This window comes from Sceloporus undulatus, chromosome 4 (assembly GCF_019175285.1).
Source record: "Sceloporus undulatus isolate JIND9_A2432 ecotype Alabama chromosome 4, SceUnd_v1.1, whole genome shotgun sequence".
NCBI classification, from domain to species: domain Eukaryota; kingdom Metazoa; phylum Chordata; class Lepidosauria; order Squamata; family Phrynosomatidae; genus Sceloporus; species Sceloporus undulatus.
In genome coordinates, this window is record NC_056525.1 from 148153472 (window position 1) to 148168699 (window position 15228).

Sequence of the window (15228 nt, forward strand, 5' to 3'; positions counted from 1 at the left end):
GCAGTGGATGGGGAGGTAAGGGGAAAGAAGCTCCGATAAATAAGGCAGAGCTAGCCTATGCAGAGCTTTAAAAGTCATCAACAGCATTTTATATATAAATTAACATCAACAGTTAATTTATATATTTTTGATGCCCAGTGATTTGAGGAAAGGTGGAGGAGGAAGAGGAACCCTGAAGTCCTTCAGATGATAACTTCAAATACCATTATCTATAGCCAGCATAGTCTCTGTCTACTCTAGTATGTTCAGTGTTGGCCTAACCATTTAGTGCATCTGGGAACTGCAGTTAATGCAGCTGTCTGACATGAGCTGCTATCCTTCTATTTTATTTGAGCTACAGTCATTGCCAGTATATTTCTGGGCTTAACCTGAGATGCAGCTTCAAACATCCAAAGGTCTACATGAGTTGGAAAGGCACTATTAAGCCTAATTGACCAGGAGCCAGAAGAAACAGAAGAACTCTGGAATGAAGCCAGGAATATTGTCAGAAAGAAATGGAAAGAGACACTGTTTGCAGCCCAAAAAAGAGGAGAATCCACAATACAGATGAAACTCTTCAAACAGTTAAGGACAGTCAAGATGTAAAAGTAAAAAGTGACAGAAACAGAGTCAGAATCCTGCATGCAACTGTTTAGGAACTTGTGTGCAGGGACAAAGAGAACTACTGTAATAATCAATGCAGAGAAATAGAAGATAGCAACAAAAACGAAAAAGGAAGAACAAGAAACCTCTTCCACAAGATCAAAAAATCAAAGGGAAATTTAAACCAAGAGATGCTCTATGACCAACAGGGGAACAAATTACATGACTGAGAAGAAATAAAAAGCAGATGTAAATATACATTGAAAAGAGATGAAAGGATGAAAGATTCATTCAAGAAAGAACCATTTGAAAATGAACTTACAATTTTCAAAATTGAAGTGGAAGCTGCACTCAAGGTATTTGGGAAAAATAAATCACAAGGTACTGAATTCACTCTAGTTGTGTTGTTTTAAGATTTATTTTTGTAAACCATAGTACAAAGCAATGTGGGACATGAGCCTTTTAAAATAAATATATTGTCACTCTCAAAAAATTATAAAATGTTAGTGACACATTTCCTTTTAGAACCCATGTTGATTCTTCTTTAAAAAAATCATATTTTTGTATATGGATGATAACTTTATCTTCAACAATGCTTTTTCCTAATTTATCTGTTCCAGATATTACGTAACTGTCTTGTAATTTCCTGAACGTCCCCTGGATGCGTTCTTAAAAATTGATGTTATATGTCCATTGATATGAGGCTGATCATGGAGATAAATTGTATATTTTTGTCAGTAGTTCAATAGTTCTACTTAAACAAGAATATGGATAGGATATGGTTATGTTTATGCTTTGATTTATCAATCAGTGCTAAAATTTCATTTCTTGACACCAATATTTCTATTAGTTTTAGCCCCTCTTCCTCAATGCACATTGAAACATGAGTGGCTTCTCTACATTGTCCACAGTGGAACCAGATGGAAAGAATTCATTTAGCTGTTCTGCAGTTTCTTTATCCTCCTTTAGCTTCCTTTTCATTCAGCTGCTGGTGCAAGCTGACTGGGAATATGCAATGACGATGATACTGCATGAAATATGTTGTTTCCTAAACATTATTGGAGAATAGCAGTGTAGCAGGGCACATGTTGTAGTCATCCACAAAGCAATTACATATATGCCAAGTCAAGAGGCATCCACACTGTCCTGTTCTGATAGTTAACATCCAGTGGGCTTGGGAAGAGGACTTAAAACTGAATACGCTGCCAGAGACAGTGTGGAGTCTCTTTCTTTGGAGGGCTTTAAACAAAGGCTGGATGGCTGTCTGTTGGGAGTGCTTTGATTGTGTATTCCTGCACTGCAGGGGGTTGCACTGGATAGACTTTGGGGTCTCTTCCAACTCTTTGATTTTATAAAGAATTATAACTCTATCAACTGCAGATTCAGAAAGGTATCTTCCAAAAAGGCAAAAATGGGAGAATTTTTTACCAGGGATAGGTGTGCAAAAAGAAAAAGAAAGAAAGAAAAAGAAAAAGGAGAAAGAGAAAGACATTCAGCAATTAGGTATAATTCTATATATTTCGGAAGTTCAGGCTATACGTACCAATGACTGTTCAGCCAAAATGACACTAGCCAGACACAAGAGGAAGGTAAGAGCAGGCATGGTAGAACTGTTAAGTGTGCTGCACATGTACGCACACAAGTTAAACAAAAACTGTTAGAGGGGCCGTCAGAAGACAGCCCCACAAATTGTTGTTGTTTTTATTTACTTATGTCCTGCCTTCTCCCAAGGCAGCAAAGAGGAAATTTAGAACAATTCAATTTAAAAACAGTGCAAAAGCCTTAAAATATATAAACATTTTTAAAATGTTTATTTAATGTTTATTCCATATAAAAAATTAAACAATTGAAAAAATTAAAACAGTTATGCATTAAAATGTAAAATTTATTAAAAACACTATACAGACCTTAAAATCTGAATTACCCAGCATTTAAAGCCTAAGTCTTATCAGTTTGAAAAAGCCCGATGGCACAAGAATATTTTTATCTGCTGCTGAAAGGAGAGCAGGGATGGGGCCATCCTGGCCTCTCTAGGGAGGGAGTTCCGGAGTGTAGGAGCAGCCACCAAGAAGGCTTTCTCTCTTGTTCCCACCTGTGAACCTGGGAGTGTGGTGGTACAGAGAGAAGGGCCTCTCTGGACTCTCAACACTCTAGTGGGCTCATAAAGAGATATATGGCCCTTCACATGAAGACAGTGTGTGCTCAGTGAGCATGGAATACTGACTTACTTGGGAGGCAGTAGGGATAAAATGTCAGGAGGGGCAGAGGACTGGAGAAATGTGACAGAGATCCTGAAGGACAACATGTCTGATTGACTAGAAGGATGAACACGAGTCTATAATACAATAATTTTTTTCAGGTCCTTTGGTGCACATGAATGCATGATTATAAATTACAAACTTGGTTTTAATCAGTGCTAAGATCTAGAGTAGACAGAGGAACCAACAATATAGTTGAATTCTGAACACCCCATCATCCTCCTTCTTCTCCCATGCAACACAAATAGTATTAGTCATATCCTTCCAAAAATATACAAAGACCTGCAATAGAGCTAATCTGTTCTCTTCATTTAAAATAGAACCTGATTCATTCTGTAAAGGGATGTTTTTGTGTACAAAGTGTCATCTGGGGCTTTGTAGAAAAATATTAGAGATGTGAAACTGAGATATACCAGAGTTATACACTTGACAAGAAAGGAAAGGAAAGCTTCAAAACGAGTGCTTTAGTATGGTATCTAAGGGTGCCATGTCTTTCCAGTGGCACAACTCAAGGCAAGCAAGAAAGACTCCAGTCCATTCAACAGAGAAATCTGCACCAGGTTTGAGACAGCACCCAATGCTGCTGGAGTAAAATCTTAGCAAGCGCAAATGCCTTTTAAATTGAACTCTGCAGGTTTGCTGTGCATGCTGGCGAGGGACAGAGGTGCAGATGGCATGCAGTGGACCCTGTGCCTTTTGACTGATGTCCTGGGCTCAGGGCAGGAATAGGAAGCAATAAGTATACACACAGCATCCCTGGGGCACTGGAAACTTTCAAGGAAGATGGTTCATCAGAACGAATAATAATATGGCTCCATCAAGGACCAACTCTCTCCTCATCTTCTACCTCAGTGTCTTGCTGCTCATCTTTTTAAAAAGTAAGCATTCATGTTCCCTTTCACTGGTCATTTTGCAAGTTCTGTTTCTAACAGGTCAACAGTTCTAGCAGAGGTCTCTGAAGGCGAGCTTGTAAAACACAAAATGTCATAAAGGTTAGTTCCTAAGTTATCAAAAAACCACTGAACAGATGGCTTAAAGGTCACAAGAGTCCGAGATGGTCGGTAAGACAGGAAGCATTTTTTTAAACAAATGAATAAATAGTCATTTGGAGAATGCTTGCTCAGAAGCACTTCTAATACTTCTGTATACATCAATGTTGTCATTTTAAATATGCATTATCCAAAGGCTTAGTATTTAATATGTTGAATAGTCAAATCTTTCAGTTTTAATTTTCTACCTTTGATATCAATACTTTAATTTGTTTAGTGCATAGCTTTTGTCAATTATCACTTCTCTCTCTCTCTCTCTTTCTCTCACTTTCTCTTTTAGAGAGGGAGCGTTGCAGCTATCTCATAAAAGCCTTTGCAAGGAGGGACCCCAAGAACTGTGTCAGTAAATGTCACCGTGTACTTAGTTTTACCTTTGTAAAATTTGACCTTCCATTAAAAGGGGAAAAAATGTTTGCCATTGATTTTTTTTAAAAAAGAGGATAAAAGAAAAACCTTTTCAACAAACTCCAACTTTACAGAGGAGAATGAAAAAAAAAAGCTTTCAAAAAGGTTTTCTTTCATCATTTCATCAAACAGATGATGTTATGTACAGTACATAAAATTTAAACAAAGCTCAGCTGGCAAGGTTGATGTGCATGTTTATGAAGGGAAGGCTCTATTGAGTAGGTTTTGAAACCGTGTGTGTGTCTGAAAAGGCTGTGTGCTTTGTGCCTGCTGAATCTGAATCTTAATCAGACAAGCTTCCAGCAGCTGCCATTAAACAAGGAGACTTGGCATTAGCACCCAATGCTGTGTAATCTGGGTCACCTTCTGTTGTGTTGTCAAACTGTTTCTACACACATAGTTTTATAGCCTGGGGCAAAACAGATGTGAGGATAAGGCAGAGATGCAAACTAGGAAAAGACAAACTTTAGGAGAGGGATTTGGTTACATGTACATTTTTGGACAACTTCTGTATATATTCATGTATAAGTCTAGAAATTCTAGTTTTAAAAAATGACCCCAAAACCTGTGTTGACTTAGACTTATCCATGGATCAATGTAAGTACTGTACTTTAACACTTACCAAAAAAAGAAAGAAAGAAAAAAAGAAAAGAAAAAAAGGAAGAATCCCTTGGTGAAAGACAAGAGTGTAATCTGTCCTGCCAGCACTGACCCCCACCACCCTCTACTTTCTCATCCATCCAGCCTTTAGTGTGAGCAGTAATGGCTGTTAGAATTTTGTAAGTTCTGTGACATTATTTCCCTTTCCTTCATCCTTTAGATCCTTTGTTACTTGCCCCTAAGTTTTACCCTTGGCTTACCCATGGGCCATACCAAAATCCATAATTTTGGCCACCAAACCTGCCCTTGATTTATACATGAGGTCAACTTACAGTTGAGTATATATGGTACCTTAAAATTGTCCATAGGTCTGTTTGTGTGTGTAAATAACTATCAATCAGTTATGTGTTAGTTAGTTGCATTTATATTCTGCCTTTCCTCCACAGAACTCAGGACAGTTTATATGGCTCTCTTTCTCCTTATTTTATCTTAACAACTGTGTGAAGTACATCATACTGAGAGAGAGTGACTGGCGTATGGTCACACAGGGAGTTTCATAACTCACTGAGGGTTTGAATCATGACATTCCCAAGTTCCAGGATATGACAAGCCACTTCTAAAATTGAACAATGTTGGTTTATACCTTCAATAGGATCTGCTCCAGGGAAAATTGAAAACTAAGTTGTACTGTTTGTGTGAAACTGTTCCAGATGGACAATCATTGGATTCTAACTAAAAACAAATTTTGCCCAATCCAGTCTGCTGTAAAACTGGACACTTATTCAATATCCTCCATTTAAAAACTTCCATGCCTACATAACCCTTGTGATAATTTTCCATAAGTGCACCACTGAAAGGCAATTACACACAAACACATATACAAGGAAGAAGGAGAGGAATTATGTCAGTGAGTGCTCATGGCAAATTTGACCAGAACAGTTCTCCTCAACATTGTACCCATAGGCATGTTGGATTACAATAGCCACAACCTACTACCAGCATGAAAGTCTTAACATGCAGAGAGAGAGAGAGGGCGGCTCTACATTAGCCACAATCCTCTGGGCTGCTCCTGGAGTATTCTGGCCCTAAAGCTACTCAGAATTTCCCCCGTTACTTGGGCACTCCAGAGCAATCTTGGGTGACTGTCTACATATGTTGGGCTGCCTGGCAAAATCACTGGCCCAAGCTGCTCCCTCTGAGACAACTTCCCCCCAAGATGCCCAACCTCAATCACATGGTTGGGCACCTCAATGTGACCTCAAACATGCCAGTGGTGGTGATGACAGGCAGCACAGCAGGGCACATTGTATACAGCTGCCCAGCATCACTCTGGAGTACCTAAAGGTAAGTTATTTTAAACCAGTTTAAGAGAGTTTAAGGGATGGCACAGATTAGGTGCACAACTTGCCTCACAACTCGAAGACAGTTTGCACTCACATTGAGGCTTTGGCCCTGCATCGTGTGGACAGGTCACTATGTGGGCAGGAAGAAACCAGTTTAAATGGCCCATGTAGACATGCCCGGGGGGGGGGGGGAGAAATAGCAACAAGACACCAGGGCAGTTTGTTGATTTCCTAAGGAAACTAAACTTTGCACAAGTTACAATAGTCTCATTTTCATCACCCTGCAGCCTTCAAGCAAACTTCCACAGCTGTTGTGGGTGGACTCTGTTGTGGATGTTTGTGTCATCTGAGTGAAACCATGGCCATCGGAATACCTAGGCCAAACCCCCTGCCACAGTTTAATGATGGAACCCCCTAAAGGATGGTATGCTGAGTCCATGTCCTCAAGAAAGCGCTGCCCCCAAAGGTCCCAAGAAGAGGCACCCTCACCCTGTAACTGTCTCAAAGAAGCGGGACTAGACAGGGGGTTTGTTGCAGTTTACTAGCAACACAATTCAGCTTCTTTCCATAATTATAATTCAAACAGATGGAGGTAACTTTATGCTATTGATAATCTGCATTGTTTGGCTACTTCCTCCCCCCGTAAATATGTTCTGCCTTCTCCATAACCCGATTGCCGCCCCTTCACTCAGTTTAAGAGCTACCTCCATCCTCTCCCCAACCACACTTCCTGATTTTGGAGAGGTGAAGACAAAGGTGTTCTTGGGGAAAAGAAAACTGAGGATATCAGTCAACAGGAATAGAAAAGTAAACATGGCAAGATACCATGATACAGGAAGTGTTACTGACACTGTCACCTTCAGTTTTGCTACTGTCGTTGCTTACTAGATCAACATGGTGTGGATCCAGAGCTTTCCTGAATATCCAGTCAAAACAACTTGGGGGAATAATGTTGTCAGGTTTTCAAAACAGCAACAAGGGATAGTTAAAATTCTCTGAAGATGTCAGCCACAGATGCTGGTGAAATATCAGGAATAAACTCTTCTAGAACTTGGCCACATAGCCAGAAAAACCCACAAAAAACTATGGATGCTGGCCATGAAAGCCTTCAACTTCACAATATTAATGAACTTCTTATCCTACCACTACCATGTGGCAACAGATGATTTTAATATTTTGGGGCAGTGGCAGTGCTGCTCTACACTTCAGTAATCCTGAAATGCTCTCATTTCAACATTTGATTCCACATCTTCAAAATCCATTTTCCCTTGCTTTCCCTTACATAATAGTCACTATTATTATGACTATACCAGTCGCAGTGGCAAATGCAATGACTTGTGACTCCTGTGGGGAATGCCATGCCATCCTGCCAGAGGCCACCATGCTTCCATGTCAGCGCCTCTCTGGTCAGAGCAGATTGTTCTTGTTAGGCTGCCAGAAATCATAATGCTGAATGGAGAGGGGGAGGAAGGAAGAGGCTAGCAAAAGAAGGAGAAACACAGATTCCCTCATCATCACACGTGACATCAATAGTACTCCTCCCTGACACCTAATACTTCACAGTTGGAAGGGGGCAAATGCCAACAAATACCACTGCATGCATCAGCCCACTGTATTTTCAATTGCTGGGTTTGTCACAGCTTGAATAAACAATGGTTGATGTTGGGAAATGAGGCTGAACAAATTGGGAGCAGGAGTGTGTCATTTGGATTGCCAGAAAGCAAGCATGATGTCCCCATGTGTAAACAATCTTCTCGAGCAGGGGTAGCACAAGGTGGTTCTGGGGCTGCATGCACCCTTTCCCAGCCTGCTTTTACAGCTGTGGGCTCCACCAGACCTCCTGGTCTACACATTTTTTTTGCCAAAAACAAAAAAGCAGGCCAATGCTTGTTCCTTTAAGTCCAATATTGGATTGTATTTGGTATTTTAGAAACTTCATGACTTGTCTATGTAAGCTTTTGTGTGTGAACATACCACTTAATCTATGTGGGTGCCAGTGGATTATACTCATTTCCCCCCAATCTGAGTGTAAAACAGCTCACAATAGGATTTAAAGATACTATGATTAAAAGTACAAACCATGTTTTGGTGGGAAACCTATGGCCCTCCAGAAATTGTTGGAGTACAGTTACCATCAGCCACAACAGTTACTTGGTTTGACTTTGGCTCAGGGCCACCTCTGTTTTAAAGGTAAAGGTATAGAGGAATAGGAATTGTGACTTCTACTTTCGCTCTTATTTCCTCTTCCAAAGTAATGCTGTGAAACGAATCACTTAGACCTAATTGCTAAAAAGGTCCCCTTTTATTCAGACTGGCTCCATTTCCAAGAGGCCAAATTGCTACACGAGATGAAGTGCAGTAACACTTTCTCCAGCCCAAAAATGGGAGGGAGAAGAGCTGTTGCTTGAACGCAAGGTTGCAAAGAGTTATTAATGGAAGAAAAAGTGAACAGTTGAAATGTCTTAGCTCATTAGCAGAGCTTTTGTGTGGGTTGTAAATGAGAAGAAGGAAATATGGGATGTTAACTCCCCCACCCCACCATGAATTTAGGAAGCTATCTAAGGACACAGGCTGTGACAATTTGCACTGAGGGTTTTCTTTCTTCCTTTTTTAAAGCAAGCAGTTTCCCTACAAGAACAGTCCATACCCACTGGATATCTTCCTAGCTGGTTCTCCATTCTCCATCCAGCTAATGAGGGTCAGCAGAAGCAGCCAGATCTCTTAGGAACTCAGGCAAACAATGGTGGTTGCCTGCAATTGCTGGGAAGTGGCTGGTCCTAGCCATCTCCCTCATAAGCAAGGCGTGTTCTTCAGTTGGAGCAAAAACCCATGAATCCTTTTGTAGCCAGGCCTTTTATCCTCACCCTGTAATTAGGATTAATTAGGAATGAGTAAAGCAACAGCAGATGTCTTTGAGAGAAAGGAAAATCCACTTTGGGGGAGGAGGGAATCCCTCATTCAAAGTGGAAAATCCGTTTTTAAAAATATACCTGGCATTCATTATAATTAAGTGCATGCATTTGCTTTGTTGGTCTCTCTGTCTGAATATAATTTGAGTTGCCCAAAAAGATGCTTCTGGATTGATTTTTAGAATTTTAAAAGACTCATGTGCCCATTTTGGGGAGCTGTTTTTTCTTAGGGCATCATAAAATACCTTAATTTTTTTTTTGAAAAAGAAAATCTTTTAAATGACACTCTGATATTCAGTGAAGATATATGAAGATTTCTTAATGAGAATGGCTGTTGTGTTGTGCTTAACTATATGGTTATGGTATGCTGTATTGCAACATGAATCTGAAGTATATACATCAGCACTCAGATGTAATATATGACATTTTTTCAAGTATGCAAATGCTCTCCTGGATCTACATTTCCCACAGCAGGTAGATAAAAGCTCACATCACACACACACACAACATACAAAAAGTAAAATATAATGAAATTGTCAATAGAATTAAAAGCCATGTAAGACATATCCATTAAAAAAGCAACAAATGGGTAATAGAACACTTTATTAAAAACTCTTTCCCCATAAACAGTTAGTTTCCACAGTTTTGTCAAAGGCAGCCACTCTAGGAGTGAAGTTCCAGAGCCTAAGAGCAGCTACCAAGAACACTCTATAACCCAAACACAGTGGACTTTAGAGACTATAATCTGTAGTACCAGCAAGAGTGTGGTTTAAAAGTTTAAAAGACTGGTTTAAAATGATAAAGTCTTGAATACCTTAGGACTTCAGTACTTGTTAAAACACTGCTCCTGCCACGAATCTGCCTGTATTCCAAAATTCACATCTGGAATTCTCTGAATTTCTTTCCAAGGGCACATTCACAATGCAGAGTTATCGTGTTATTATTTCACTGAATCAGGAGGCACCTCTGCTGTCCACATTGCCCACTCCCAAGGTGAGTCAAATAGCCATGGACAGTCCGCACAGCTCTGCCAGGATGGACCAGCCAAAATGGGGGCATTCATGAGTACAAGCTGTGCTGCATAATTATTATTATTATTGTCTTCTGTCCCGATTATGTGTGCATGTATGCACGGATGTATGAATTACCTCACACTCACCTAACAGTCTATTCAATGCCCCATGCAACCGGCTGTGTGACTGGCCACACACCTGCACAAGTGATCAACCACCTATACAGCAATTGATGCATCCAGTGATATACTGGCAAAGCACAATCATGGAGGGCTCCTTACATGCCCCCTTTCCCCCCTTCACCCCATGTTGGACTGTCTCACTTGTTAATGTTTTTATTAAATCCATTTAATTGTTGGTGACATGCCAATTTGTCATAATTTCACTTCATGGGGAGTATAATGGGTCGATCCTGTGATGGGTCAATGGTGCAGCTGGCCACTCATGGACCTGTCCATTTGACAAAACACACACACACACACTCAGAGTGAGCAATGGCACTGATGGCTGCATCTCACCGAGCCAAGGGTGCATGCTCTGGACCACTTTAGCAATCAGCTTGGGCCTTCCTGAATACAACGTGCAGTTCATATGACTGTGTAATAATGCATGCTTTTCACATTGGTGTGGAGCAAACTGGAGGTTATTTTGTTCTGGTGTTTAGCCCTGGAGCTCATCTTCACTGCATCTTCTTCCTGTTTTGGCCTTGTGCATCATATAATAGGAGCAGCTTAAAACAGGTTGAAACTGCTTCTTTTTGCCATGCAGACAATCCCTTGGTGCCAGGTTAAGATGTTCCCCTTCTTTGAGCCACATGATGAGATTAGATTGGCTGATTTTTAAACATTGGTATTACAACAACAATTGATTATTATTGATATAATACATCTGAGCATGGAGGATGTGAATGTTAATTTTCCCCACTCTTCAAATGAAAAGGGCTAAGAAAGTAATAATTTAAATAGGGATCAGAAAATTAAATGAATTTGGAGAAGTGGCAGGTTTCAGAATTAACATAGAAAAAACAACAGTTCTAACAAAGAATTTAACTGGAAAGGAAGTGTTAACTTTGACACAAATTTCAGGATTTAAGATTATAAAATAAAGTTAAATACTTAGGCATATGGATAATGGAAAGAAATTGAGATTTATTTGAAAACAACTACAACTATACTGTATGTGGAAAGAAATAATGGCCCGGTACATATAGGCCTTTTAGGCACCCTCGTCACATGCTAGGGGTTGGCTGAGGGCTGAGTGCCCACATGTCCTGCAACCCTCGCATGTCACGAGGGCGTAACAGTGGCGGCGCCCTGTATACATGGACACCACTATTATTATGTAAGTGCTGTGCGGTGTCCACACAGCCTCCGCGGCACTTATGTAACAAGTGCACCAGTGGCGCACTTGTTACACTGCCACTGCGGCTTCAAAAGAACCCATTTTTGCGGGTTCTTTTTCTGCAGATGGGAAGCCTTGCGGTTTGGCAGATGAGGCTTCCCTCTGGCGGAAAAACAGGCGCCGGCAGGCCGCCCTTTTTGGGCGGTCTGTACCGCGCCATAGAAAGAACTATAAAGGTGAACAAAGTGCCTTGGAGCAGAGTCAGGGTGCAGCGTCCAGACAGTGTGCGGCATCATGGTGCACCTCCAGTGTGGCATCCAGATGACACATTGCCGCAAGGGCACCATATAATCGCCGCAGCTATAGCGCCCTTTGAGGGCACAAAAAGGGTGGTCTGTACAGCCCCAAAGTTACAATTGCCAAGATCAGGATGGACTGTGGCTTTAAAAATGAATACATACCCAAATTTATATTCTTATTTCCATGTTTGGCAATTACAGTGCGCCTGCGTTATACACGGGCGTGCTATACGCAGCTTTGAGCATATACGCAAAGCCATGTGGGAGTGCACTGGATGCAAGAGATGGTGTGTGTGCGCTGTCACGCCACCGCGCCACCGCATGGATGAGACCCATTCACTTGAATTTGGCTTACGCTGAGGGGGGGCAGAACGGATCTCCTGCATAAACCAAGGGCAGACTGTATCATAAATGAAAAATGCTTTGGAGAATGGAAAAGAGAACTAACTAAATTTATTTTGGCAAGCAGGAAGCCCAGGATAAAATGGAAAATACTGACAGATACTGTATTAAAGAAAGAGGGGTCTTTGGACTAGCAGATCTTAAACTTTATTATTACACTTATGGGTTAATCTGGATAACAGGTATGTCATCTTCCTGGTCATATTGAACTACACACTTAGGAAGCATAATTTTAGGAGGCAAATGGGTCAGACTTTTGCTGGTTACTCTGTATGGGTGCATATGGTTTGTATACATGTGTGTACATTGGTTTATGCATTGATAGAGAGGAAGACAAGAAGGTTGTATCAGGTATTTAATCATAACAGATTACTGAGATTGCTATAACTGTGCTCTTTTAAAGAACAGATGAGCTGCAGCATATGTTTCACACCTATGGCATTCATTTATTTCCAACAGCAAATTCACACAGAGAATGTTGTTGGTTTGGACATCCAAAGGACTCACTCATCTGCTGTGTTTTCAGCCTTGGATATCTTTTCTTCTCTGGTGGTGAATTAGCTTGAAGTGAAAACATGTTATTTTGTAACTTCACAGGTGACTGCTTTATTTCTGCAATCTGCTGTTGATCAATTATATTTTCAGAGGTTACTGCAGGCATATATTATGCATTTACAATAAGTTTGATTCCTAGCAAATAAAGCTACACACACGCACACACGCACATACACACACACACATGAAACAGTTGGGAGAACTGACAGAACAGACAACAAGATGCTGACATATCCTTGTTTAAGACAAACCTGTGACTGTGAGACAGCAGCTAGTTTGGATTTTAGTCTGTTTAGCAGAAGAGTCACTCTTATTGTTTTGAGAGTTATCAAATAAGGAAAACAATGATGTATTAAATATGTACCTCGTCTTATCTGTACAGTTTTTGTTGGTGTAAATTGTATACCATGGTGGACAAAGTGCAGCATGCAACTCTCCAATGCTGCCTTCCTAAATGATGTGTTTAGAAGCCTGGAGTTCCTGGAAGTAAGAATGTAGACTAGTGGCTGCTTAAATGGCACAGACTTTTTCCTTCTGAGCTTTCTTTCCCATCCAAAGCCACAAGTCACCTGCCCTAATTTTCTCAAATGGCCAATAGAAAACACAGGGCAAACTCTCTATACTTAGTCAGTATACTTGGAGAGGCATTTAGATATATTAACACCAAGATATTTGATAAAACAGAATTTGTAGCTTTCAGATGTGAGAGATACAAATTAACCAATACAGTATATTGGCCAAGATCCTACAGCTCCGATTTTGTTACAAACGTGTAATTAAATATCATCTCCTGTTGCCCCCCCCCCCCGCAAATCTATTTTAACCACCAACAGCTATTCTCATGCTGTGTCCAAAGTACGACAACCTGAATTTTGTCATCTTGGCTTTTAGGGAGATTTCTGGCTTGATTTGCTCCAAGACCCATTTGTTGGTCTTTTTGGCTGTCCATGGAATCATTAGCACTCTTCTCCAGCATCATATTTCGAATGAGCTGATTTTCCTCTTATCCGCCTTCTTAACTGTCCAGCTCTCACATCCATACATGGCAATAGGGAATACACAGGGTTGTACAATTCTTTTTTTTAAAATTTATTTTATTAAGATTTTCACACTTACAAGACTTACAAAAATTGTAACAGATCATAAGACGTAAATATTAAAATCTATCTTAAAGATGAAATAACTACTCATTAAATATACCTATCTTCTCTCTTTACACGTATTTCCTATTGTTCTAACTATCAAACTTGATCAGTATATATCCTCTAATATCACTTCCTCGGGCTAAATTTCCCCAAAACTACGGTTGACCTTTTCATCTTTTCTTACTAACTCTTTTTTTTTTATTGTAACATATTTCATCCGTTATCTCCTATGTATTAAATCTCCTACATATACCTTAGCTTATCTCCTATATATCAACATTTTTATCTCCACTCCTTTCACATCTCTTCCCTTCTATACGTATAAGTGCCTTCTATTTCATATTATCTATACTCTGTTATCCCTTCTTCTTCCTGTATATTCTAACTTTTGTGTCAGTTGTATATCCTTGCATTTTAGGATCTTCTCTACTTCTTTCATAGCTGTCCTTCCCATTCTTAACCTTCTTCTGATTTTCTGGCTGCAGTCTCCATTTCTATCAATGTTTGATCCCATGTATGAGAATCCTTTTACTATTTCTATTTCTTCATTGTCTAATTCAAATTTGTGTAGGTTCTCTATGGTTATTATTTTTGTTTTCTTTATGTTCAACAATAACCCTGCCTTTGTACTTTCTTCCTTGATCTTTCTTAGTAGTTGTTCCAGGTCTTTTGAGGTTTTCTGCTAGTATTATGGCGTCATCTGCATATCTCAGATTGTTGATATTCCTTCCTCCTCTTTTGACTCCTTCTTCTTCTGTGTCCAAGCTTGCTTTTCTTACAGTATGTTCTGCATATAGGTTGAACATGTAGGGTGATAAGATGCAGCCTTGTCTGACTCCTTTGCCAGTTGGGAATCATCCTATTTCTCCATGTTCTGTTTTGACGGTAGCCTTTTGTCCTGAGTACAGATTCCTCATCAAGACTATCAGATGTCTTGGCACTCCCATGTCTTTAAGGGTATTCCATAGCCTTTCATGATCTATGCAGTCAAAGGCTTTGCTATACTCTATAAAGCTCATGCTGATTTTCTTTTGGAACTCCTTAGGTGCACTGCCTTATCCATCATATGTTTGCAATGTGGTCCGTAGTGACGCTTCCTTTCCTGGACTCTGCTTGGACCTCTGGGATTTCTCTCTCCATGTATTTTCGAGTCTAAGTTGTAGAATTTTGAGCATAATTTTGCTTGCATGGGATATTAGTGCTAAGGTTCTATAATTGCTGCAAACTTTCATGTCTCCTTTTTTGTAGATGAAGATGTATATTGATCGTTTCCAGTCTGTCAGCCATTGTTTTGTTTTCCATATGTTAGTTAGCACTATAATTGACT

The 15228-nt window shown here is 40.1% G+C and overlaps 1 protein-coding gene across 1 annotated transcript in view; it reads left to right on the plus strand.

Moving 5' to 3' along the window:
* The first annotated feature begins 3380 nt into the window (after positions 1 to 3380).
* The window catches only part of CRB1 (crumbs cell polarity complex component 1), a 138156-nt gene continuing 126308 nt past the window's right edge, over positions 3381 to 15228 (plus strand). Inside the window, exon 1 of the mRNA XM_042461259.1 lies at positions 3381 to 3718. Within this exon, the coding sequence (XP_042317193.1) occupies positions 3649 to 3718 (70 nt within the window). The 5' untranslated portion in view covers positions 3381 to 3648. The remainder of the gene's footprint in view (positions 3719 to 15228) is intronic.